A 26,479-nucleotide genomic window follows, 5' to 3' on the forward strand; every position below is an offset into this window, starting at 1 on the left:
GTTTGATTAATGGTTGTGTATTGATCACTGAGTGTCTGATCAGCCCTGTAAACCTGGTCCTGTTCTGGTTCTGGTCCTGTTCTGGTTCTGGTCCTGTTCTGGTTCTGATCCTGTTCTGGTCCTGTTCTGGTTCTGGTCCTGTTCTTCTGGTTCTGGTCCTGTTCTTGTCCTGTTCTTCTGGTTTCGGTCCTGTTCTGGTCCTGTTCTTCTGGTTCTGGTCCTGTTCTGGTCCTGTTCTGGTTCTGGTCCTGTTCTGTTCTGGTTCTGGTTGGAGGTGATGTTGATGTGTTGCAGTGACTCTTTGTCCTTCATTCTTTCCATCTGTCGTCATCACTTCCTGTCTCTCTCTCTAAATGTCACGGCCCGGCCCGTCTCACTCTCTATCAGAACTTCATTGTTTCTCTGCAGCGGCGCCACGACCTTCGGGCTGTTTGTTTGGTAACCGTTGGTGACGGTTGCCGCTCGTTTGCGCTGTGGCGGTGGGCTGTTAACGAGCAGGACGGGCGTGTGTCACACAGGCGGGTCGTTGTTTGGCAGAACACGGGTCACATGACATCGGCTGTGGAGGTCAGGTCATGTGACACAGAGCCTGGAGGTGTGTTCCTGCCCGGGGTGGGAACCACACATGTAGATCCCACCTGTGTTTCTGTGGTTCTGATCCGAGCTGCTGTTTTTCTGTTGAACTGATCTGAGTTCAGTTTGATGGAAACTCGTCAAGGTCAAAGTTCATCTGGGCAAACAGCAGCTTCTGTTTCCTGGGGAAAGATTACAGCGACGCTCCGACACACACTTCCTCTGACTTCCTGTGTGTGTGTGTGTGTGTGTGTCTGTGTGTGTGTTTGTGTTGAAGACATTTGAGCTCAGAGAAGAAAATATTATTTCAGGATTTTGTCCACAAGACACACACACACACTGTAACACGCATACACACACAGTGTGTGTGCGTGTTACAGTGTGTGTGTGTTACAGTGTGTTACAGTGTGTGTGTGTGTGTGTGTATGTGTGTGTGTGTGTGTGTGTGTGCATGTGTTTCCTATTTAAACTGACCTCATTCCTCAGGCGGGGGTCGATGACATCACCCTCTGCTGTCAATGGATGAACCTTTCACATTAAAAGCCTCCTGACAGTTGAAAGAAAGACAAACAACATGAAGTCGTGAACTTTTATTTTGGTGGGCACATCTGATGAACAGAACAGGAAACTGGGTCAAACGAAAAAGCGTTCAGTTGTGATGAGGTCACAGGAATGTTCTGGCTCCTGATTGGTCCAATCGGTCCCAGATGTGATTCTACATTCATGTAAACGATGAAAACTAAATAAAAACTTTATTAAACATGTTTAACACTGACGAGAAACTTCAGTCTCATCAACTTGTTTAATTAATGAAGTTCGTCTGATGACGTTTAATTAAGACGAGCTGCTTTATAATAACCGACATTTAAATATTTCATTGTGTTCAAATCAGTTTACTTCAAATAAATATAAATATTATAAATATTCATAGACCTGTTTGAGTTTCATTATTTTCTGATCTGCTGATGTTCGAGGTTTATGGCCTCTGAGCTGTTAACTTACTGACTTACTTATTAGCTCTGTTAGCTCCATGGTTAGCTCTGTTAGCTCCATGGTTAGCTCAGTTAGCTTCATGGTTAGCTCTGTTAGCTCCATGGTTAGCTCAGTTAGCTTCATGAATAGCTCTGTTAGCTTCATGGTTAGCTCTGTTAGCTCCATGGTTAGCTCAGTTAGCTCCATGGTTAGCTCTGTTAGCGCCATGGTTAGCTCTGTTAGCTTCTTTGTTAGCGTGGAGCTGGTGGTTGATGTACTGTGTGTTGGTCTGCTCTTGGTTTGGACTCTGCAGGACGATCGTGGTCCTGCTCACTAAAGTTCTCGCCTTCCAGCTCAGAACCAGGTTCTGGTACCACACCATGTCGCTCACATGAAGGTCCAGTACCAGCAGTTTAACCCGTGACCCGTTCCTCCCTCAGATTCCAAAGCCATTGTGGACGGGAACCTGAAGCTGATCCTGGGTCTGATCTGGACCCTGATCCTGCATTACTCCATCTCCATGCCCATGTGGGAGGACGAGGACGATGAAGACGCCAAGAAGCTGACCCCCAAACAGCGTCTGCTGGGCTGGATCCAGAACAAGGTGCCTCAGCTCCCCATCACCAACTTCCACCGAGACTGGAGGGATGGCAAGGCGCTGGGAGCTCTGGTGGACAACTGTGCCCCGGGTAGGTACCGACGAGACCTGTGAGACCCAGATATGAATTATGGTTCAAATATTTAATAAAGGTTTGATGTCAGGTTATAAAGTGACAGTTAAAGGACTTGAAGTGTCGTCCTAACACTCGTCCTTAAAGACAGAAGTCCTGTCGTCCTCGTGTGTCGTCAGTTCAATCCTCTTAGCAGATTAAGGACAGACGGACGGACAGACGGCGTGTTTATGATTCATGTGTTCACAGGAAACACTTCACTGCCCCGAAGGTAAAACGCTGACCATGATGCTTCATGTGTTTCAGCATGGAAACGCTCCTTCTTACGGATGAGTTTGTGTCCCTGAATGCCTCACAGGTTGTGTCTGTCTCTGTGATGCCTTCAGGTCTCTGTCCAGACTGGGAAACATGGGATCCCAGTCAGCCGGTGGAGAACGCCAGAGAGGCCATGCAGCAGGCTGATGATTGGCTCGGAGTGCCTCAGGTAACGATCACCTGCTCCGTCAGCTGTTACAAAGAGAATATTTATCATTTATGATTTATTTCTTTTTGTTTCTTTGAAGTTTTCTGTTAGACAATGATTACAAATTAAAACATTCACAGTCATATTTCAGTACCCGGTTCTGGTTCTGTCGTGATCCAACATCAGGAACTTTCTCTCCTCGTGTGCTGAATGCCGCTCGGTCTATTTCGAGCCTGCAGAGCGTCTGAAGCCAGAAGTTTAAATTAGCACAAACCGAGAGTGAGCCGGACAATCGTTCATAGAGATTCATCGTTAATGAAACGATGGCGAAGATTCTCTGTGGACTGTTTGAAGTTAGACGTCTGATTAAAGTTGGCCTCAGTCATGAATCACAGATTCAACATGTTTGTTGAGTTAAAGATGAGATACTGACTCATTTTATTGTGAGGCTTTTATTTTGAAAGCAGCATCTGAACATGCCTTTACTTCAGCGGACCGTTTAGACTGTGTGATAATGAAGAACAGGGACGGGTCCACGTGTTCACCAGCTGCTGGAAACTCATTATTTTGTTTAAAGACATTAAGTTGGATCTCCAGTTTCTCTTCCATCAGTGATTTTGGACTCGATACAGTCGGTTCTGATCCGACAAACATTGTTTGTTGATTAAAATGTTCTGTTCTTCCTTTAATGAGCCTCTTCAGTGTGTTTCTGGCAGAACTTGAAACGTTTTAAACTTGTTTCATTGACTTCATCTCCTTGTTCTTCTTCAGGTGATTGCTCCGGAGGAGATCGTTGACCCAAACGTGGACGAGCACTCTGTGATGACTTACCTGTCCCAGTTCCCCAAATCCAAACTGAAGCCCGGCGCCCCCCTGAGGGCGAAGACGCTGCACCCGAAGAGAGCCAAAGCCTACGGACCAGGTCAGAAAGCAAACAGAACCAAACAGAGTCCAAAACCCGATCAGTTTAAACCAACTTTAATGAGCTTCACATTAAGACCCTGTTGTTCATGATCAGAACTCGTCCTGAACTTCCTTCCTCTCTCATCTCTCTCAGGTATTGAGCCTCGGGGTAACGTGGTTCTGAAACCAGCAGAGTTTCTGGTGGAGACGGTGGAGGCCGGGCTGGGTGAAGTTCTGGTTTATGTAGAAGATCCAGAGGGACACACGGAGGAGGTGGGAACATGAACTCTTCATATATATCTTTATTGGGTTATCAAGACATGTTCAGTCAGTCAGGATCCATTTCCCCCTTTTAGACACCAACAACAACGATTAAGGAAAGAATGTGATGCCAGGTTTTCTAAAACTTGTCGGAGCCCCTAACCCTGTACCTGAGTCAGTGTGGTGTAGGAGTGACATAAATCCTTTAGCCAAGAGTTCGCGGAGGATTCTTTTCCTTCCAGTGAAGTAAAATTCGTCTGCGGGCCACCAGAGATGCGAAAGCGAGAGTCGCTTTCCCTGTTGGTGAAGTGATATCTTCAAGCACACCAAGGGTGGAGGTCAAAGGACTCCAAAGCACAGTTTGTTCAGAGCTTTTGAAAAGGTTTAATAGAAGTTCATGTGTATGAACGGCTGGTGACAGAGAGCGTCTGTCTCACGTATCACTGTATTAAAAAGTGTTTTAGCTTTGGTAACACGTATCCTGTGTAGGACCTTGAACTGAACTAATGTCAGACTGGCACAGGATGAGGTGGAGTTAACCCGTCAACGGCCCTTTGCCACTATTCGTCTGACAAGGTACCACCTAGTTCCTTTTCCCATGAATCCTAGTTACCAGTGAGAATGATAATGATGACAAGATTAATTTCACCACAACTGAAATGAATTCACGCCGCAGGAAGAAAAAGAATTACATCAACGAGTACGAGGTGATTCATGGGGGAAATTACAACAAACAAAATCTCTGGCTTGAAAATGTCTAAATGAATGAGCTTGTGAATGAACTCTTATTTTATATTTAATTAAACAGAACAAACATTCATTCATCGTCTGTCTGTGTCCATCAGGCCCGAGTCATCCCCAACAACGACAAGAACCGGACTTACTCTGTGGTCTACCTGCCCAAAGTCGAGGGGCTCCATAAAGTAAGAAAAGACTCATTGTGTGACCACATGTTTGGAGTTAACGAGGGTTTGATAATTAAGATTGTTGATGAGGTCATTCATCAGAAACCTGACAGGCCCGTGTGTTACTGTGCTCCTCCCAGGTGAAGGTGCTGTTTGCTGGGCAGGACATCGACAGAAGTCCCTTCATGGTGAACGTTTCCAAGGCCATGGGCGACCCGACCAGAGTTCAGGCCCGTGGGCCGGGACTGCAGCACACAGGAAACGTGGCCAACAAACCCACATACTTTGACATTTACACTGCAGGTAAAGCAGACAGAGTCCGAACTGCTCGAGTTCAGTCAGTGTAATACACTAACTGCTCAAGAGGAAAAGTGTCAAAGGTCAAAGGTCGGGCTGAGGACGGTGGACAGTCTCAAACAGACCAGAACCAGAACCACTCAAGAACCACTTACTGAATTAAAGTGAACCCTCTGAGGTCCGATCAGTGGACTTGTGGGAAATTGTTAGGACCCAACTAACTGAAATGTCCCGATCAGTGATTTCTGCTCTCCAGAGGGCGAACCCTTTAGATTTAAATGATCTTTCCTGTAGCGCCACCCTCTGGGCAAACTTTTCAATTTTAGCTCCATAACTTTAAATAAATCATCAGGATGTTCTTTGTTCATATCGTGGGTGTGACAACACTGTGACCACTAGACGATACCAGAACTTAGAGGGTTCCATGTGGTCAGCGTGTTCGTCACAGGTATCTTCAGGTAACTCCAAGTACAGGTTAGCTGTATTGTAAAGTTACAGATTACTGTCTGAGTCTGTCCAGTGTTCATCACATTCAGTGTTGGAAAGTGTGGTTGACGCTCCGTCTGTCCGCCAGGGGCCGGCGCTGGAGATGTAGGCGTCATCATTGTTGATTCACACGGGCGGAGGGATACAGTGGAGATTGTCTTGGAGAACAAAGGGGACAGTATTTTCCGGTGCACCTATGTTCCCGTCCTGGAGGGACCTCACACCGTCTACGTGACCTTTGCCGGGCAGCAGATTCCCAGAAGCCCTTTCACCGTCCACATCTCCGAGGGTAGGTTGACAGATTCATGTCAGTTCTTTACTTTTGTTCTTGATGTCTGTGGTTCCTTAAAAAGTTCCCAGTTTAAAAGTTCTCATTTTGTTATAATGAATGTCCATGTAACATCAGAAGACTCTGAATGCTGCAGAAACATCTAAACAGCATAATGACCTTTTGTAACCATCATATCCTCCTCTGCATGAGTGTCACGTTGAAATCTGATGTCCAGACTGACCCATTACAAGATCAGGTCTGCAGTTCAGTCCGGGTCCGGGTCTGATGGGCCGTCGGTGCTTGCTCGTCAGTTCTGGGTTTTTGGCTGAAGCTGTGCGCTCTCATGGTTTTGGGCTGTGGTGTTCAGTCTTCTTGGTGATCCACTGGTCTGCTGGCAGAGGTTTTGGACAGATAACAAATGGATGTCTGACTTTGATGTGGGACTTTGTCTCACAAGACCTGGACTTGTTTGTCTTGACTATGAGTCGTTGTCTTGACTTGGGACTGTACTAACTCTAACAGATGTGATCTGGGACTTGGCTCGAACTGACTCAGAACTTGACTTTGGACTTCATTGACTTTTATGTCCAGGCTGCCTTATGCCGAATGGATGAATGGACTTGTCTTTGTCTTGGGATCCTGACTTGAGTTATGACTTGACTTTGGGACTCAGTATCTTGATAAAGGACTGGTCTATCTTCGACTTGGAACTTGACTTGGGGATTTCCAATGTTGACTTTGGACTTGCAGTCTTGCTTTGAGACTTGCCTACCTTTGCTTGTGACCTGCCTTAACTTAAATGACTTGCAGAACCTGACTTGGTCCCACCTCTGCCGGCTGGTCTGGCTGCCTGGCAGTCTGCTGGTCCTGGTATCTGCTGGTCTGGTGGTCTGGAGGTCTCTGTCCCCTCTCTGCCTGTATACAAATGTATCATCACTGTTGTTCCCTCCTTCAGTTTTACAGAGCGTCCCGCCTCCCGGGTCTCCGGTGCAGACTGGACCTCAGTCCATACGCACCTCACCCTCAGACAAGACAAAGAGAGGCCCCCCTCCAACACCGCCCAAACCCAGGCGACCAAGTTAGTAAGGCTGGGGGTGGGGGTGTGACTGAAGCCTGCCTGCGCTAGCCTGGTTTCCTTCCACCTCAACTCAAAACCATCCCTGCCTCTGGCCCTGCTGGACGGGGTTTCCCAGCTTCAGCATGTGCAGCTCCTGCTTCGTTCTGAGCAGCTTTACCGTCTCTACAGCCAGAAACTGAGTGAATGTGGATGTGTCGTCTCTGATGGTGTCAGGATTAATGATCACGTCAGGTCAACTACGATTTTGTCACGTCAGTTACTTTTTTCCACCTACCAGCCCAACGTACAGACACTGAAGTTAACTCGTGTTCAGTGTGTTCTACTCGTATTTCAATCCGTCAGATGAACGTCAAATATTTTTATTTACCTCAGACATCTTATTAGTGTCATGTCCACAGCTACAAACTGCCAGTCAGTCTTCTGCAGATGTCGGTACACCATGACCCGCCATGATCCTGGTTCTGCCTCTTAAAGGCTGTTAAACCAATTCAATTTGAAATATAACAAATATTAATATGTCGTTTTTAACCCCAGTGCTGAGAATCATTGGAACCTTCTGCTAAATCCTCACTGAGTAGCAGTGGTGTGTTTTTCCTCAGATAACTACGTCTGTTTGATACGACAAACCAAACAAATCTTTACACTGAGAAACAGAAACATGTTTTATTACAAAAACTGAAACGTTCCTATGTATTTTGAATTTAATGTCAACTTTAGATCAGCAGCCCGATCCGGATCTCTGACAGTTATCGTCACATTTGCTGAGTGACTGTGATCATGTGTGTGTTTTCCACACACAAGTCTTCATCTTCATTATCATTGTCATCTTCTTCTTCTTTTCCTCGTAGCTCACATCACTAACCCTCCTACAAAATGTCGCCGTGTGTGTCTGCAAACTGTCGACGGACGAGTCAGAACAGTTCAAAGTGTTTCACTTGTTTTCTTCTTTTCCTGTTTCGTTCTTCAGATTTTAATCCTGATTTTGTTCTTTCATCTTTGCTGCTTTTTCCTTTCAGCAAACTGCTTCACCTGATCAGCTGACTAACCGAGAAAAACCCGCAGCCGTCTGTGTGATTGGTTTAAATCTCAGATTCACGATTAAATCTCAGGTTCAGGATTAAATCTCAGATTCACGATTAAATCTCAGACTCAGGATTAAACCTCAGACTCAGGATTAAACCTCAGACTCAGGATTAAATCTCAGACTCAGGATTAAATCTCAGACTCAGGACTAAATCTCAGGTTCAGGATTAAACCTCAGACTCAGAATTAAATCTCAGATTCACGATTAAATCTCAGGTTCAGGATTAAACCTCAGACTCAGGATTAAATCTCAGACTCAGGATTAAATCTCAGGTTCAGGATTTAGGATGCAGAACAACAACAGTGGGTTTTGTGTGAATGTTTGTGTTGGTTCATCATTTTAACATCATCTCCCAGTCTGATCCATCTTCTGATTGGTCCTCTTCTGTTGTCTGATTGGTCCTTGCAGCATGTAACCCGAACGCCTGCAGGGCGTCGGGCCGAGGTCTCCAGCCGAAGGGTCTGAGGGTGAAAGAAGTGGCTGATTTTAAAGTTTACACTAAAGGAGCCGGCAGCGGAGAGCTCAAAGTCACTGTGAAGGGACCAAGTAAGATTTAAACCTGTTTGGTGATTTAAACCCGTCGTTCTGTTTGAAATGAAACCGGACTCGACGAGCGGCACTGAGGGTGATGTTTTTGTTTGAACCCAGAAGGCCTGGAGGAGCCGGTGAAGGTTATTGAGATGGAAAACGGGATTTATGAGTGTAACTATTACCCCATCATGATGGGAAAGTACATCGTAACCATCACCTGGGGAGGTCACAGCATCCCACGCAGGTGAGACAATCAGCTGATTGTTATTCTCACACAAGAGACAGAAAGCTCAAAAAAGTAAAGGGGACCCAGGATAGAGCCCTGAGGTACTCCAGTGGTTTTACTTAAAGACACAAACATTGATGATGATTATAATAATGTGTGTGTGCGTGTGTTTTCAGCCCGTTCGAGATTCAGGTGAGTGAGGAGGCGGGGCCTCAGAAGGTGAGGGCCTGGGGTCCAGGTCTGGAGACCGGTATGGTAGGAAAGAGTGCCGACTTTGTGGTGGAGGCCATTGGCACGGAGGTGGGAACTCTCGGTACGTCACGCCCGCTGCTCAGATGGTTATTGTTATCGTAATATTTTATATTCTGATATTTAAAACTTGTTTTATCGTTAATGAAGTTTGTGTCACTGACGGTCTGCAGGTTTCTCCATTGAGGGTCCTTCTCAGGCGAAGATCGAGTGCGATGATAAAGGCGACGGGTCATGTGACGTTCGATACTGGCCGACTGAACCAGGTGACTATGCGGTACACGTCATCTGTGACGACGAAGACATCAAGGACAGCCCGTTCATGGCTCACATCCTGCCAGCCGCCAATGACGTCTTCCCGGAGAACGTGAGAGCAGAACTGTCCCACTTTCAAAAAACAACTTAACAGATATTTTATTCAGAAAAACCTGATGTGTTGATTTCCTGTCCTCATCAGGTGAGATGTTATGGACCGGGTCTGGAGCCGCTCGGCTGCATCGTCAACAAACCTGCAGATTTCACCATCGATACCCATGGAGCTGGCCGAGGAGAGCTGAAGCTCTACGCTCAGGTGAGAACCGATCCAAGAAAGTCTGTTTGTGACAATCAGGTGGAAGTACTCAAATCATTACTGAAGTACAAATTCAGTACTTCAAGCATCTCTCCATCGCGGCTCATGACGATTTTAAATCTGATGTTTCAGGACGCAGAAGGTTTCCCCATTGACATCCAGATCACCGATAACGGAGACAGCACCTTCTTCTGTGTTTACATTCCCACCAAACCCATCAAACACACCATCATCATCACCTGGGGCGAGGTCAACGTCCCCAACAGCCCCTTCAGGGTAAAACACAACACCAACAACACGTTATGAATCAGAATGGTTGTTGATACATGTTGATGAACGCTGGATCCATGTTAAACCAGGTGACGATCGGAGAAGGTAGCCATCCAGAGAACGTGAAGGTCTATGGTCCAGGTGTGGAGAAGACTGGACTGAAGGCCAATGAGCCGACATACTTCACTGTGGACTGCAGCGAGGCCGGACAGGGTGGGACCTGGTTCTGATCCAAAACCTGTTTTATGTCTTTTACATGTTCTTTTTAGTAAACCATGATATTAAAGTGCATGTCAGAAATATTTATTAATAGATAAGAACGACCTGAGAAGAGATAAGATTTGGTGACAGCATTAGGTTCAGTATCTCTGTTTTTACCTGTAGGTGACGTCAGCATTGGGATCAAGTGCGCTCCGGGCGTGGTCGGTCCTGCGGAGGCCGACATCGACTTTGACATCATCAAGAACGACAATGACACGTTCACGGTGAAGTACACGCCTCCAGGTGCTGGGCAGTACACCATCATGGTGCTGTTTGCTGATCAGGTGAGAGCGCAGACAGGTAAACTACTTCCAGAAATGTTTCCCGTTAAAACCAGGCCGTTAAAAAAAATCTCTCATCTTTAATGTTTGAACAGGAAATTCCCATCAGCCCCTTCAGAATAAAGGTGGACCCTTCCCATGATGCAGCTAAAGTCCGAGCAGAAGGACCTGGACTCAACAAGACAGGTGACACAGGTGTCAGGATGTAAATGAGTTTAGAGGGCGATAAAAGAGAAAAAACCCTGACAGCCTGTTAACCTGCTGCTGCTGACGAGTGATACAGAAGTATCCAATAAAAACACTTTACTGCAGCATCAGACTTGAAGTACTTTAAGTACATTTTGGTGATAAACTCATAGACTTTTACTTCAGTAAGGACGGTAGTAGAGGACAGTAGTAAAGTGATTCTCAGTGCACAAACCTTTAGATTATTTATATATATTTAATATTTTCATACCATGTATTTCTTTGAACTCTCTGCAGGTGTAGAAGTTGGAAAACCAACTCACTTCACTATTTATACAAAAGGAGCTGGTAAAGCCAAACCAGAGGTCCATTTCACCGGAGCAGCTAAAGGCGAAGCGGTCCGAGACTTTGAGATCATCGACAACCACGACTACTCGTACACCGTCCGCTACACGGCGGTGCAACAGGTCAGATACCGCTTTGAATTATCGGATTTATAACGTGTGAGCTGATTGATAATCTGTAGTTTGTGTCTCCTTCAGGGGAACATGTCCATCACCGTCTGTCACGGAGGAGACCCCATCCCTAAAAGTCCTTTTAACATCAGTGTGGCTCCCCCACTCGACCTCAACAAGGTCAAAGTTCAGGGTTTGAACAACAGTGAGTATCCAAGTCTGCAACATTTATCACACAGGAAGTTCAGGTGTTGATGTTGGTTGCTGTTGGATTGGTTGGTGTTGGGTTGTATTCGCATCAGTTTTCAGATCAGTTCAAATGATTTCAAGCAGTGAGAAACCTGAAACAGTTTTGGACAAACGTAAATGTAAAAAGAGTCTAATACAACATAACTTCATATCTAAATTATTTTGCAGCCTTACAGAGTTTTGAACTTGTAAAACTTTTTTGATCACATTTCAAACTTCAAACGCTCATTTTCTTTTCAGGTCCAATGACATCCCACAAACATCTGGTTGGGGTTAAACTCAAACTAAAAACTAAAGTTTTTGTTGTACCAAAGCTAGACTTCTATAACCAAGAAAAAATGATTTTTTAAAACTCCAACAGAAACATGAAATAAATGAAAAAGACTGACTTTGTGTCTGTTTGTGTGCGAACCAAAGAGGTGGATGTCGGGAAGGACGAGGAGTTCATGGTCAGTACTCAGGGTGCTGGAGGTCAGGGCAAACTGGACGTCAAGATTACCTCACCGTCACGTCGACCAATCCCCTGCAAGCTGGAGTCGGGCACAGCCAATGAGTTGCACACAGTGAAGTACATTCCCCCCGAGGAAGGACCATACAGAGTGGACATCAGCTACGACGAGAACCCCGTCCCGGGAAGTCCATTCACTGTGGAGGGCGTCATGCCCCCCGACCCCTCAAAGGTGAGTTACTGTGAGACATTTTCCTCAAAACTTCTTCTAAAGTTTCATAAATTCAGCAGCCTTCAAGAATGAACTTGACACAGAGCAGCTCTCTCTTGGTCTGAGAGGTCTCCAACTTTTTCTGTTTACCTTCCAGGTCCGAGCCTATGGTCCAGGTCTTCAGGGTGGTGTTGTGGGTAAACCGGCCCCCTTTGCCATTGACACAAAGGGAGCTGGTACTGGTGGTCTGGGCCTGACGGTAGAGGGACCCTGTGAGGCCAAGATCGAATGCCAGGACAATGGTGATGGGTCCTGCTCCGTGTCCTACCTGCCCACTGAACCTGGCGAATATGCCATCAACATCCTGTTTGCAGACCAGCACATTCCCGGGTCCCCCTTCAAGGCCATGGTCCAGTCGGTGTTTGACCCCAGTAAGGTGACGGCCAGCGGCCCCGGCTTGGAGCGAGGGAAAGTCAACGAGGACGGATCCTTCACGGTGGACTGCTCCAAAGCCGGAGAGGCCGAGCTCACCATCGAGATCATCTCAGACTCCGGAGCCAAAGCTGAAGTTCACGTCCAGAACAACAGCGATGGGACCTACTCCATCACCTACATCCCGCAGTACCACGGCATGTACACCATCACCATCAAATATGGAGGACACGCCGTGCCGAAGTTCCCCGCCCGACTGCAGGTGGACCCGGCCATTGACACCAGTGGAGTGAAGGTCTATGGACCAGGAGTGGAACCCAGAGGTGAGGACAGAGATACTGTACTGTTAGTATTCTTCTATTACAAGTAGTACTTTGTGTACGGTATATGCCAGTTTTCATTTTCAAGTTTTATTTATATAGTGTCATAACAAAAGTTATCTCATGACACTTTTAATGCAGAGCAGGTTACTCGGCATAACCCTGAAAGAGAGACAGAGAGAGGCAGTCTAATCCTATGGCAGCATCACTAAGGGATGACCTGAGCCAGCACTAACTATAAGCTTTATCAAAGAGGAAAGTCTTCAGTCTACTCTTAAAGGTGTTGACCGTGTCTGCCTCCTGAACCCAGAATGGTAGTTTGTTCCACAGAAGAGGAGCCTGATAGCTGAAAGCTCTGGCTCCCAATCTACTTTTGGAAACTATAGGAACCACAAGGAACCCAGAATGGTAGTTTGTTCCACAGAAGAGGAGCCCGGTTGGGATGTGGTCTAAGAGACAGGCTGACGGCTTAGATGAAGAAATTATTAAAGTAATTTGATGAAGGTTAATGGGAGAAAAAGAGTTTAAATATATATATCAGGTTTCACAGCTGTTTCCAAACTTGCTGTATCAGAACGCAGATCAGTGCCTGTTGAGACCGCGTGGAGCATCAACATCAGACTGCCTTAATCAAAATCACAGACCAGATTTTGAAATATGGTGGCTAAAATAAAATGCTGCGAGTACTCGTATAGTCACAAATCCAGCGATCGACCCCCTCAAACAAACCTTGGTCTTCCAGAGGTTCCTGCAGTCACGGAGGATCTCAGCCATCCTTAGGCTGTAAATTAGACACAAAAATGTGACTGTGAAGAAACTTACAGCCTGGTTCAGGTTTCCAGAGCTGCTGCTGGTCTGAGGTCTGTTTTTATGATGAGGGGTCTGTTCAGTGTGACTCAGCTCTCAGTGGTTTGTTTACTGGCCTCCTGGACCTGCACAGTCCATTATGACAGTTCATAAACTCACAGAGGAACGTTTACACTTTTCTATTTTGGACCATTATCGTGAGAGAAAACTCCAAACAGCAGAGTTTAATCTTCCAACAGAAATCCACCATCTCTTGGGGCGTTTCGCTCAGTTTGTAGAGCAGCCGCCCCGTGTGCGAGGCCCAGTCCTCGCTGTGGCAGCCCAAGGTTTGAGTCCGACCTGTGTCATTCCCCGTCTGTCTCTCTGTAACTCTTCAGCTTCTCTATCAAATCAAGCTTGAAAAGGCCAAAAAAAAAAAAATCTCTATATGATCCAGTTTCACCAGAATCAGTGAAATAGTTGCTGCTGTGTGACTTAGTGCCGTAAAGCGTTACGTACTTCTCCCGACCCGGAGCCCAAAGTTACATAGTGTGAGAACAGACGTACGAATGACAGAGACACCGTTCAGCTGATCACAGGTCAGTGCGGATCAACAGACGGTGATGTTAGTTTATGATGATTTTAATACCTGATCTTTGTTTAAGATGATGGATTAGAAACTTTCTGGAACCGAAATCATGATTCAAATCTAAAAATAGGAAACACACCAGCAGTTTGCTGTTTTCTCAGAAATGATTTCATCTTCTTTGGCCCAATAATTTTGAAATGGTGGAACCAACGCCAGAAAGTCTGAATGTTCTCTGTGTTTAACCCCGTCATGCTCACTCTGTGTTCGCTCTGTGCTCACTCTGTGCTCACTCTGTGTTCACTCTGTACTCACTCTGAACTCACTCTGTGTTCACTGTGAGCTCACTCTGTGCTCACTCTGTGTTCACTCTGCGTTCACTCTGTGCTCACTCTGTGTTCACTCTGTGCTCACTCTGTGTTCACTCTGTGCTCACTCTGTGCTCACACTGTGTTCACTCTGTGCTCACTCTGTGCTCACTCTGTGCTCACTCTGTGTTCACTCTGTGCTCACTCTGTGTTCACTCTGTGTTCACTCTGTATTCACTCTGTATTCACTCTGTGCTCACTCTGTGCTCACTCTGTGCTCACTCTGTGCTCACTCTGTGTTCACTCTGTGCTCACTCTGTGTTTTCTCAGGCGTCTTGAGGGAAGTGACCACACATTTCACCGTTGACGCTTTGGCTCACTACAAGAGCGGCAGCAGCCATGTCAAAGCCTGCATCTCCAACCCATCAGGCGCCAACACGGACGCCTACATCACCGACAAAGGAGACGGGACCTACCGGGTGGAGTACACCCCATACGAGGACGGTGAGGCTTTTATTCTATGAAGCAAAGTCTCCATGGGACAGGAAGTAGACTGTTTTGGTGTTTCCTCTAACTTTGATTGGCGTCTGTAAGTCACCTTGGTAGTGTGACGTTATTCCCTGTTGGTCTCAGAGGCTGTGCTCCGGTCCGGTCCGGTCTGGCTGCTGAACCCGGTTCTGTTAGCGAGTCTCAGAGTCTCAGATTCTGGAGTTCTGGTGTCACATGTGATTAAAAACTCGTCAGTTTGGACTTCATGCTAAATCTGCTTCAGTCAGCAGAACTGAACCGAGCTCCTGAGCAGAAAAACAAGCTGCTGCTGTTTTCTGATGTTTGTCCTCAGCAGCACATCATCGCCTCGTGACGTTCATAAAGAGGCTTCCACTGTTTAACTTGTTACTGCACAATGATTTGAACAACATGCTGATCTAATCATGTAATACAGTCAACAGTTAGCAGCGTCTCGGCGCTTAATATGGAAGAAAACTGACGCCTCGTGAGCCAAAGCTCGTTGGGAAGGTAATTAAAGAGTGCTGCAGTATATTTATAGTATTTATAGTAGAGTATTTTAATGGTCACCTGACCTGCAGTCATACATGGTCTTTAAATAAGGTTCAGGCTGAACAAACAGAGATGAAGTGTTCAGAGATCAGTCTCAGAGACTGGAACAGGTTTATAAAGACTGGTCTCCTGCAGACTGAGAGGAGGTATTAATAGCTGCAGTCTGTCTGCTCGCAGCAGATGCTTTTCCACTGATAGTAATGTGTGACATGTTGGAGCCCATTGCATTGTGGGACAGAAATACTCTCCCCTGGTGAGGCTTTAATGAAAGCTGACTCTGCTGCCGTCTTAAACACACTGAGAGGTTTGTACATAAACGTTCCTGTTCAAAACCCTGAGAGAAGAAAACAACTCAGTGTTAGACGGAGTCAGTGGAACTGTCTTATTTATGAGGTCCCCGCAGACTGTCTAAAACCTGGACGTAGTCTCCGTGACGTCCCCGCAGACTGTCTAAAACCTGGACGTAGTCTCCGTGACGTCCCCACAGACTGTCTACCACCTTTGTCTTTATTGGTGCATAAGGTATGGATAGCTAACATGCTAAATGCTACATGTTAAGTTAACTCCGTCTGTCTGCAGGTCTGCATCTGATCGAGGTCTTGTTTGATGAGGTCTCAGTGCCAAAGAGTCCGTTCAGGGTCTCTGTAACTGAGGGCTGTGATCCCAGCCGAGTCCGAGCCTATGGACCAGGTCTGGAAGAAGGACTGGTCAACAAATCAAACCGCTTCACTGTTGAGACAAGGTGAGTTCACTGAATGTTTCAGACTGGTTTGTCTTTAGTCCCTCAAAACCTCGTCCTCATGTCCCCTCTGCCCGGCCTTTTCCTCAGAGGTGCTGGCACCGGAGGTCTTGGCCTGGCCATCGAGGGTCCATCTGAGGCCAAGATGTCGTGTAAGGACAACAAAGATGGCAGCTGCAGTGTGGAGTACATCCCCTTCACTCCTGGAGATTACGACGTCAACATCACCTTTGGAGGCCTTCCTATCCCAGGTGCTGGATCCAGAGGAGGTTCATCAGACTCTGTTCAGGTTTCAGGTGCAGCATGGACTGATTTCCAGCCACCTCTGTTTGTGTTGCAGGAAGCCCATTTCGGGTTCCAGTGCGAGAGCTGGTGGATCCCAGTAAAGTGAGGTGTTCAGGTCCTGGCCTGGGAAGTGGAGTCCGAGCCCACGTCCCTCAGACCTTCACTGTAGACAGTACCAAGGCTGGGGTGGCCCCCCTGGAAGTCCAGCTGTATGGACCCACAGGTAAGACCCTGAACACAATGCAGGTTTGTCTTCTTACACCTGTGACTCTTAAACTGAAGGCCTTTAGGTTGGACTGGCTGACAATAAAAACCTGCAGATCAGTAGCATTCTGCCTTTTTGTTTGAAGTCTGCTCACTCAGAACAGTCTTGCACATGACACCTACAGCCGACAAGAGCTCTACCAACCCGGCTTCGCAGACCGGGAGCACTCGCAGGCGGCGTCGAGTCCGTAAACAAAGGCGGGGGAAGAGAGGAGGCCTAAGGGCTAAGCTAAGGCTCTTCACTGAGACATGGCTCAGCAGAGCTAGCGGGTCTCTAACCTGGTTATATTAAATAACACAGGCTGTAACTTGTGTGCTCTGTAGTGGCCGCTCAACACACAGGAGTAATCGATCACTGCACACCTCGAGTGCCGCAGTCTAATAGTCGGCCTCGGCATCAACTCTTCCCTTTGTAACTGGATTCTGGACCTTCTGACCAACAGACCCCAGTCTGTTAGGTTAGACAACCACACCTCCTCCACACTCATCCTGGACACTGGTGTCCCACAGGGCTGTGTGCTGAGCCCCCTCCTCTACAGTACTCCCTCTTCACCCATGACTGCGAACCGGTGCATGGCTCCAACACCATCATCAAGTTCACAGATGACACGACGGTGATTGGCCTCATCACCAACAGCGATGAAACAGACTACAGGGAGGAGGTCCAGCACCTGGCATCCTGGTGCGCTAACAACCTGTCCATAAACATCAAGAAGACCAAGGAGATCATCGAGGACTTCAGGAGAACCAATGGAGGCACACTGTGCTCCATCTATGGAGATCTATGGAGCTGAGGTTGAGCGTGTCTCCAGCTTCAAGTTCCTGGGGGTCCACCTCTCTGAGGATCTTTCTTGGTCTTTGAATCAATCAATCCTGGTTAAGAAGGCTCACCAGTGGCTCTTCTTCTTGAGGAAACTAAAGAAGACCCACCTGTCTCCTCAGATCCTGGTGAACTTCTACCGTCGCACCACTGAGAGCATCCTTACCAGCTGCATCACAGTCTGGTACGGTAACTGCTCCATCGCGGACCAGAAGGCGCTGCAGAGGGTGGTAAAAACTTCCCAGCATATCACCGGCTCACCACTCCCACCATCACAGCTGTTCACAGCAAGTGGTGTCTGCGGAGGCGCTCAGCTCTCACCCAGGCCTCCTCACCTCCAGGAGGCGCTACAGGGGGGAGGCAGCTTCTTCCCCTCAGCTGTCACCCTGCTAAACCCTGCACAGAGGTGACCCCCACCTACCTGATCATCTATACTGTCTGACTGTATATATCATGTGCACATAGTGTATTTGATGCCACCACACTCAGATCACATGCACTATTTATCCAACTATATATTTAATCACTGTTTATACTGTACACTACATGTTAGTATACTCATCTACCTGTATATGCTGCTTATACTGTACATTCATATACTGTATATATTCCATAACGTATTCATTCACTGTATCTACTTGATATTTATATGTCCTGTTCATATGTACATATTATTATTAGATGCTAAACTGCATTTCATTGTACCTGTTACTTTGTTCAATGACGGTTTATCTAATCGAATACAAGATATATTCAGACTTACAGTCAGAGTCCTGTTCATGCATTACTCTGAAAGTCTGGTCTGTTGTTCAGGTGTGGCCGAGCCAATCAGCATCACGGACAATGGTGACGGTACCCACACGGTCAACTACACTCCTGCCAACGACGGGCCGTACACGGTGTGCGTGAAGTACGCCGATCAGGAGGTCCCTCGCAGGTCGGTGCTGGAGAGGTCTGAACACAAAGAGGTCACGATGGTTCACTGGTTCAGGTCTGACCGTAACTGTCTCTTCTCAGCCCCTTTAAGATCAAAACCTTACCGGCTCACGATGCCAGTAAAGTCCGAGCCAGCGGTCCAGGTCTGAATGCATCCGGAGTGCCGGCCAGCCTGCCGGTCGAGTTCACCATCGATGCCAGAGATGCCGGAGAGGGACTGCTCACGGTTCAGATACTGGTGAGTCAGAAACCTGACCTGTAGAGTTACACCTGGACCGTGGACTATACCATGTACACTGTAATGTCATGTTACTACAACTACAGAGACTACGTCCAGGTTTTAGACAGTCTGTGGGGACGTCACAGAGACTACGTCCAGGTTTTAGACAGTCTGTGGGGACAGTTATATCTCTCTATATATAAATAAATTAATATCTGTACAGGTCTAAATGTGACAACACATCTTTGAAGATAAAACTCATTCTCTGGTGTGATCCAGTCTTTGATGGATCAGACTTCAGACTGGTCTCAGACTGGTCTCAGACTGGTCTCAGAGTCTTAGCCTCTTCTAATAATGTCTTTCTTTTAACCCTTTAATGTCTGTGGGACTTGCTGTTCCTCCGTCAGGGTCCAGATGGGTGCAGGCGCGAGGCCTCAGTGTTTGTGGAGGACTGGGGCAGGAGAGTGTGGGAGACTCATATAGTAAAGAGAACCATCCCCTTCAGTATTCATAAGAGAGGCTGTGTAAGGCCTGCACTCTGCTACCTCACCTCCTCCCTATGTCACCTCCTCCCTATGTCACCTCCTCCCTATGTTACCTCCTCCCTATGTCACCTCCTCCTACCTCACCTCATCCCTATGTCACCTCCTCCCTATGTCACCTCCTCCTACCTCACCTCCTACCTCACCTCCTCCCTCTAGTGTAGGAGGACGTTTGTAGGAGGAGGTGAGGTACCTTGTGTCTGTAACATTAGTTCGTAGCAGTATTAGTGTAGTATTCTACACTGTGTTAATACTTAGGTAAAATATCAGAGTCCTTCCTTCCTTCCTTCCTTCCTTCCTTCCTTCCTTCATCCTTCCTTCCTTCCTTCCTTCCTCCCTTCTTCCTTCCTTCCTTCCTTCCTTCCCTCCTTCCTTTCTTCCTTTCTTCCTTCCTTCCTTCTTCCTTCCTTCCTTCCTTCCTTCCTTCCTTCTTCTTTCCTTCCTTCCTTCCTTCCTTCCTTCCTTCCTTCCTTACTTCATCCTTCTTTCCTTCCTTCCTTCTTTCCTTCCCTCCTTCCCTTCTTCCTTCCTTCCTTCTTTCCTTCCTTCTTCCTTCCTTCCTTCCTTCCTCCCTCCCTCCCTCCCTCCCTCCTCTGTGGTCTCCTTGTCACCTCCTTCAGTTTGTCTAATGATCTAACAGTCTCATGTGCTGTTCAGTTCTCCACTAACCGGAGTGCTTCGTAAACATGCCTCCATCCATCATCCACCCTCCTCTGCTGCATCAGTAGTTAGACCCCGTGTGAACATGAACATGAACACGTGAACACGTGAACACGTGAACATGTGAGTGCTGTGGACACCACTGGTCTCAAACCATCACGTGTGTGGACGACCTGTCCGTCTGTTACTGGGCTCCTGTAAATAAAGTTTGCGTAACCGCAGCAACACGTCACATGTACAGCCTGTTTACAGCTGCTGTTGCATTCTGGGTGATCGACGACCACTTCCTGTGGTGGTCATGTGACACATAAAGTTTCTGTCTTTTGAAGAAACTTTATGAAACATCTGAAAACGTGTTTACGTGTGAATGGAGAGCTGTGATTGGATCACCCATGATGTTAATGACAGGTGTGAATGGAGAGCTGTGATTGGATCACCCATGATGTTAATGACAGGTGTGAACGGAGAGCTGTGATTGGATCACCCATGATGTTAATGACAGGTGTGAACGGAGAGCTGTGATTGGATCGCCCATGATGTTAATGATAGGTGTGAATGGAGAGCTGTGATTGGATCACCCATGATGTTAATGACAGGTGTGAACGGAGAGCTGTGATTGGATCACCCATGATGTTAATGACAGGTGTGAACGGAGAGCTGTGATTGGATCACCCATGATGTTAATGACAGGTGTGAACGGAGAGCTGTGATTGGATCACCCATGATGTTAATGACAGGTGTGAACGGAGAGCTGTGATTGGATCACCCATGATGTTAGTGACAGGTGTGAACGGAGAGCTGTGATTGGATCACCCATGATGTTAATGACAGGTGTGAACGGAGAGCTGTGATTGGATCACCCATGATGTTAATGACAGGTGTGAACGGAGAGCTGTGATTGGATCACCCATGATGTTAATGACAGGTGTGAACGGAGAGCTGTGATTGGATCACCCATGATGTTAATGACAGGTGTGAACGGAGAGCTGTGATTGGATCACCCATGATGTTAATGACAGGTGTGAACGGAGAGCTGTGATTGGATCACCCATGATGTTAATGACAGGTGTGAACGGAGAGCTGTGATTGGATCACCCATGATGTTAATGACAGGTGTGAACGGAGAGCTGTGATTGGATCACCCATGATGTTAATGACAGGTGTGAACGGAGAGCTGTGATTGGATCACCCATGATGTTAATGACAGGTGTGAACGGAGAGCTGTGATTGGATCACCCATGATGTTAATGACAGGTGTGAACGGAGAGCTGTGATTGGATCACCCATGATGTTAATGACAGGTGTGAACGGAGAGCTGTGATTGGATCACCCATGATGTTAGTGACAGGTGTGAACGGAGAGCTGTGATTGGATCACCCATGATGTTAGTGACAGGTGTGAGATCACATGTTGCTATAGGAGACCACTGATGGACAGCACTTCTGTATCGACCTTCAACATGTTGACGCGGCGCTCACTTCCTGTCTGTGTCTCAGGATCCGGAGGGAAAACCCAAGAAGGCGAACATCCGAGACAACCGAGACGGGACGTACACGGTGTCCTACGTACCGGACATGACGGGACGTTACACCATCACCATCAAATACGGAGGAGACGAGATCCCGTACTCTCCGTACCGCATCCACGCCCTGCCCACCGGGGACGCCAGCAAGTGTCTCGTCACAGGTCAGGCTCCGCCCACCACTGCTCTGAGAGCCAATCAGATTATATGACCTGAATGTGTCCATCGCTGATCCTTTTGTTTTTTCCCACAGTGTCCATCGGTGGACACGGACTGGGTGAGTGAACTTTTATTAATCACAAGACAAATAAAGACATCGTTCATTTCATTTCAACACACGGAGTTCATCAAGGACGATTATATGTTACTGTTAATTAGTATCAATGTTTGTTACTGAAGAAGTCATTGAAGAATTTCCCACTCGTAGTCTGAATGGAAAGTTTGTAACATCTCAGCGGTACATGAGCAGCCTAGATGCCCCACATGTGACCCTGCTGTGAACTTTGGGGCAAAAATAAACCCAAACCGAGAGGACGTCCTCGTTGAGGAGGCACGGGTACAACACGATTCTGTAATCAGTAATAACGAGTTTCCACTGTTTGCAACACGCTTCCTAGAACTACATCTGGTTCGAGTTCATCAGATCTCAGATCAGCACGGAGTACATCTACTTCTACATCTATCAGTCAATAACAGCATCAGTCAGCTGACGACTCTCAATGAACAAACCCAGAACATATCACAGACTTGTTTTACCTGCATGGTGTCACTCTCTCTCTTTAAGTTGTTGTTGGTACCTGAAACTTTTTGTTTGTAAAAACACAAGAAGAACCTTAAATGTGATGTGAGTGTGCCTGACTCTATACATGAAAGAGCTGTTAGCATGTGTTCTGTCTGTTAATGAGAAAGTCTTTTATTTTGAAGGAACTCTTATTTTGAAAGACTTTTGTCTTGTCTGTCTATCTCTGTCTGTGTGTGTGTGTGTGTGTGTGAAACTGTATGACTGACAGTCATTGTCATTATACAGAGAGTTCAATAAAGTTAAAGCTTTGGTTGCCAAGCAACCAGGGCCAGGTGGAGCCCACCAATCAGAGCAGAGCAAGCAAGTGCAGCGGATCCTGTGACATTTGACCCCGCTGAAAGAAAAGCCGCTGAAAGTCGAACAGGAAGGATTTCTGTCATTGAACCGGCTTCACTGTGAGCATCCTGAGCGCTTCCTGAACGTCCACATATATTTTATGTGGCTAAAGTTAGAAAGAGCTCTTTTTAACATGGGAGTAGATGTTACCGTGGGTCTGACAGCTTTAGCAGATGAATGTGAGTGAGACGAAGTTTTCCTCTGTTTCTATGTAGAAATTATTTCTGTAGAGTGAAATGTGTGGCAGTTTACAAAACAGTTTTTAGACAGTTTTCTCTCTCTGTCCACTCTAGCGGTGATGTCACCAACTGTAGCTCGTGAACATTCTACCAATACACACCCATTCAGCTTTTGGCGGTTTTTCAGCAAACCGCTCTAAACGTTTAGAAAAGTCGCCGTTCTCCGACGAGCCGGTCGTTTTGATACCTTCTTTGTGTATGTGCGAGCAAAACCGCGGGAGGAGAAGTCAACCGAAAAAAACACTTTCAGGCACACTCAATAAAAGTTTGTACCTGATCGATCCAGAGTGTCCTGACTTGTCGTCCGTCTTGTCAGGATCAGGTATCGGCCCAACCATCCAGATCGGAGAGGAGACGGTCATCACCGTGGATGCAAAGGCTGCTGGGAAAGGTAAAGTTACCTGTAAGGTGTCGACTCCTGATGGAGCAGAGCTGGACGTGGATGTGGTAGAGAACGCTGACGGGACGTTTGACATTTACTACACGGCTCCGGAGCCCGGGAAGTACGTGATCACCATCCGGTTTGGAGGAGAGAACATCCCCAACAGCCCGTTCCACGTGGTGGTGAGTAACACGGGACAACCATGACGGAGGCCAATGAGGTCGAGCATGCCGGTCCAAAAGAACCCTCAGCTTCATTTTTCATGTTCTAATGAAAAATAACAAATGTTGATTATTTATCCAGGTGATGTGAAGCATGTTGTGTTATTTAACATTAGCATAGACCTACATGATCAATCTGCATTTCAAATGACATGAAAGACTTTGTGTGACGTCCATAACTCAATCTAAACATAGTTATAATGTATTACAGTTATAACATACAAGTGCAGTGTCATGCATTATATGCACCATCGTGTAGGTGTCTGTGTATGTGGTGTGTGTGTGTGTGCGTGTGTGTGTGTGTGTGTGTGTGTGTGTGTGTGTGTGTGTGTTCTAAAGGTTGTACCTTGTTCCCTGTTAGGCGAGTGATACCGTCCCAATAATAGAGGAACCATGTGACAAGCTTCAGTTACAGCAGGCCTTCAGTCCCTATGTGGGCTTCTCCCCTCAATGGGTACCCGTTCTCTTTAGTCCTGTCCTCTTTAAAGACTCTGCTGGATCATTGGTTCTGGTCCGGACCCGCAGAGTCAATAACGACCCACATTCACTGATTGATTATGTATTGGCTCAGCATGGAGCTCAGCATGGAGCTCAGCATGATCATCTGTCTGCTGCTGCTGGGGGGCTTTTTGCTGTTGGAGGGTTTTTTATTTATTTAAAATACATTTATTTTATAAATAAAAAAATTGTTTTTGTTTAGTTATTTATTTATTAAATTATCAGTTCATTACCGTGTTTCATTATTCACATTTTTCAATTCTTATTTTGTTTTCTTTTATTAGAATGATTAAAATGTTTAGTTTCATCCATACTTCAGCCTCATATTTGAATTTCATCCTGTAATATTTACAAAGGACATCTTCACCCTGAAGCTCTCTCAGCCTCTCTCCATCATCATGCTGTGCTTCCTCCTCCTCCTCCTCCTCTCTTTGGATGATATCCCAGAGTTCCCAGTATGTCGACACTAACACCCCTCCCCTCTGGCTCCGTTTAGGCCACCGATGATCCCATCAGCCCCGTGGATGGGATGGAGCCTCTGCTCCGCCCCTTCAGTCTGGTCATTCCTTTCACTGTGCAGAAAGGAGAGATCACAGGTGAGAGCTGCTCGTCTACAGGTCAGTGTTTGTCAGGAACAGGTGAGAGCTGCTCCTTTACATGTCAGTGTTTGATAAGAACAGGTGAGAGCTGCTCCTTTACATGTCAGTGTTTGATAAGAACAGGTGAGGGCTGCTCCTTTACATGTTAGTGTTTGATAAGAACAGGTGAGAGCTGCTCCTTTACATGTCTGTGTTTGATAAGAACAGGTGAGAGCTGCTCCTTTACATGTTAGTGTTTGTTAAGAACAGGTGAGAGCTGCTTCTTTACATGTTAGTGTTTGTTAAGAACAGGTGAGAGCTGCTCCTTTACATGTCTGTGGTTGATAAGAACAGGTGAGAGCTGCTCCTTTACATGTCAGTGTTTGTCAGGAACAGGTGAGAGCTGCTCAAGGTAAATGAAAAGTCATCACTAGATTATTCTATAAATTTAAATATTGAGGATATTTATAAATAAAACACTTTTTGACTTGATATATCCAGTTTTGATGGAGTCTGATGGAGTTGACTTTCTTCTCTAAATGCTGTCTGACTTCCTGTCTGTAACTCTCAGTTTAAAGCTCATTGGTTACTACTGAAGACATGAATCTGTCTAAAATTCACAGTGGGAGCAATGACAAGTTAACAAGCTTTTGTCTTTTGGATTTCAGGTGAAGTGCGAATGCCGTCTGGTCGAACCGCCTGTCCTCATATCACAGACAACAAGGACGGCACCGTCACCGTGAAATACTCCCCAACAGAACGAGGTCTGCACGAGATGGACATCAAATATGATGGAAATCATATCCCAGGTAACACCTCGGCATGTTTTCACTTCATATTTTTATTTTTTGATTTATTCAATCCTTCAATCCGAGTTCTCAGTCTCTGGAGATGAATAGCAGAGTATCATCAGCAAACAGCTTGACTTTCAGGTGAATAAGGTACTAAACGATAGCTGCACTTTATCTAACTTCCTGTTCTTGTGTTTTCTCTGTTACAGGAAGTCCACTCCAGTTCTACGTTGATGCCATTAACAGTGGTCATGTGACAGCGTACGGTCCTGGTCTGAGTCACGGCACAGTAAACAGACCGGCCACGTTCACTATCGTTACTAAAGACGCTGGAGAAGGTATCAACATAACATGCTAGTGTTAGTGTTAGTGCTAGTCTGTAGAACTGGACGTTCTACTAAATGAGTCTCTTCGGATCACAGGCGATTTATCTGTCTGTGTGTATCTCTCTGCAGGTGGTCTGTCTCTGGCTGTTGAAGGTCCATCTAAAGCAGAGATCAGCTGTAAAGATAACAAAGACGGGACCTGTACGGTGTCCTACCTGCCCACTGCACCTGGAGATTACAACATCATCGTCAAATTTGATGACAAACACATCCCAGGCAGCCCTTTCACTGCCAAGATCACCGGTACAAAAACTTTATGTTTAAATGTTTATTTCATTGACCAAAGTGCTGCTAAGTTGACCTGGTTCTGACTTGTTCTGATTTGATTGATCTCCAGGTGACGACTCCATGAGGATGTCTCAGCTTAACGTCGGCACGGCAACAGATGTTTCTCTAAAGATCACGGAAACCGACCTGAGCAGCCTGATGGCAAGCATCAGAGCGCCATCTGGAAACGAGGAGCCATGTCTGCTGAAGAGGCTGCCCAACAGACACATTGGTCAGTTTTTAGAAGTTTATTCCCTGTTGGACTCAGAGGCTGTGCTTGAACCCGGCCTGGTCCAGCTGCTCTGCCCGGTTCTGTTGCCTGCTAACTCAGTTCATGTTTCTGAAATGTTCCTCCTGCCTGCAGGGATCTCATTCACTCCAAAGGAAGTCGGCGAACACGTGGTGAGTGTGAAGAAGAACGGGAAACATGTTACCAACAGTCCGTTTAAGATCATGGTCGGTCAGTCGGAGATCGGAGATGCCAGTAAAGTGAAGGTTTACGGTCAGGGGCTGGTGGAGGGTCACACCTTCGAGGTCGCCGAGTTCATCGTCGACACCAGGAATGCAGGTAAGATTTAATTAAGATTTAAACAAATTA

At 46.5% G+C, this 26,479-nt stretch overlaps 1 protein-coding gene across 10 annotated transcripts in view; it reads left to right on the forward strand.

Moving 5' to 3' along the window:
- Positions 1–26,479, forward strand: part of flncb (filamin C, gamma b (actin binding protein 280)) — a 50,484-nt gene that overhangs the window by 18,299 nt on the left and 5,706 nt on the right. For 2 of the 10 annotated variants that reach the window (XM_027284104.1, XM_019271218.2), the window contains exons 2-38: positions 1,986–2,234; positions 2,603–2,700; positions 3,451–3,601; positions 3,737–3,855; positions 4,689–4,766; positions 4,889–5,051; positions 5,620–5,820; positions 6,758–6,880; positions 8,373–8,510; positions 8,613–8,739; positions 8,898–9,034; positions 9,144–9,337; positions 9,428–9,541; positions 9,674–9,817; positions 9,901–10,024; positions 10,196–10,356; positions 10,449–10,539; positions 10,837–11,006; positions 11,082–11,199; positions 11,661–11,923; positions 12,060–12,657; positions 14,665–14,838; positions 15,973–16,135; positions 16,223–16,383; positions 16,473–16,640; positions 18,315–18,438; positions 18,519–18,675; positions 21,356–21,545; positions 21,635–21,658; positions 23,075–23,322; positions 23,723–23,815; positions 24,356–24,455; positions 25,106–25,246; positions 25,438–25,566; positions 25,684–25,857; positions 25,952–26,113; positions 26,246–26,449. In XM_027284104.1, the coding sequence (XP_027139905.1) occupies positions 1,986–2,234; positions 2,603–2,700; positions 3,451–3,601; positions 3,737–3,855; positions 4,689–4,766; positions 4,889–5,051; positions 5,620–5,820; positions 6,758–6,880; positions 8,373–8,510; positions 8,613–8,739; positions 8,898–9,034; positions 9,144–9,337; positions 9,428–9,541; positions 9,674–9,817; positions 9,901–10,024; positions 10,196–10,356; positions 10,449–10,539; positions 10,837–11,006; positions 11,082–11,199; positions 11,661–11,923; positions 12,060–12,657; positions 14,665–14,838; positions 15,973–16,135; positions 16,223–16,383; positions 16,473–16,640; positions 18,315–18,438; positions 18,519–18,675; positions 21,356–21,545; positions 21,635–21,658; positions 23,075–23,322; positions 23,723–23,815; positions 24,356–24,455; positions 25,106–25,246; positions 25,438–25,566; positions 25,684–25,857; positions 25,952–26,113; positions 26,246–26,449 (5,973 nt within the window). The remainder of the gene's footprint in view (positions 1–1,985; positions 2,235–2,602; positions 2,701–3,450; positions 3,602–3,736; positions 3,856–4,688; positions 4,767–4,888; positions 5,052–5,619; positions 5,821–6,757; positions 6,881–8,372; positions 8,511–8,612; positions 8,740–8,897; positions 9,035–9,143; positions 9,338–9,427; positions 9,542–9,673; positions 9,818–9,900; positions 10,025–10,195; positions 10,357–10,448; positions 10,540–10,836; positions 11,007–11,081; positions 11,200–11,660; positions 11,924–12,059; positions 12,658–14,664; positions 14,839–15,972; positions 16,136–16,222; positions 16,384–16,472; positions 16,641–18,314; positions 18,439–18,518; positions 18,676–21,355; positions 21,546–21,634; positions 21,659–23,074; positions 23,323–23,722; positions 23,816–24,355; positions 24,456–25,105; positions 25,247–25,437; positions 25,567–25,683; positions 25,858–25,951; positions 26,114–26,245; positions 26,450–26,479) is intronic. The other 8 variants (XM_027284105.1, XM_027284103.1, XM_019271227.2 and 5 more) reach the window with 6 other exon arrangements.

This window comes from Larimichthys crocea, chromosome XI (genome assembly GCF_000972845.2).
Source record: "Larimichthys crocea isolate SSNF chromosome XI, L_crocea_2.0, whole genome shotgun sequence".
NCBI classification, from domain to species: Eukaryota; Metazoa; Chordata; class Actinopteri; family Sciaenidae; genus Larimichthys; species Larimichthys crocea.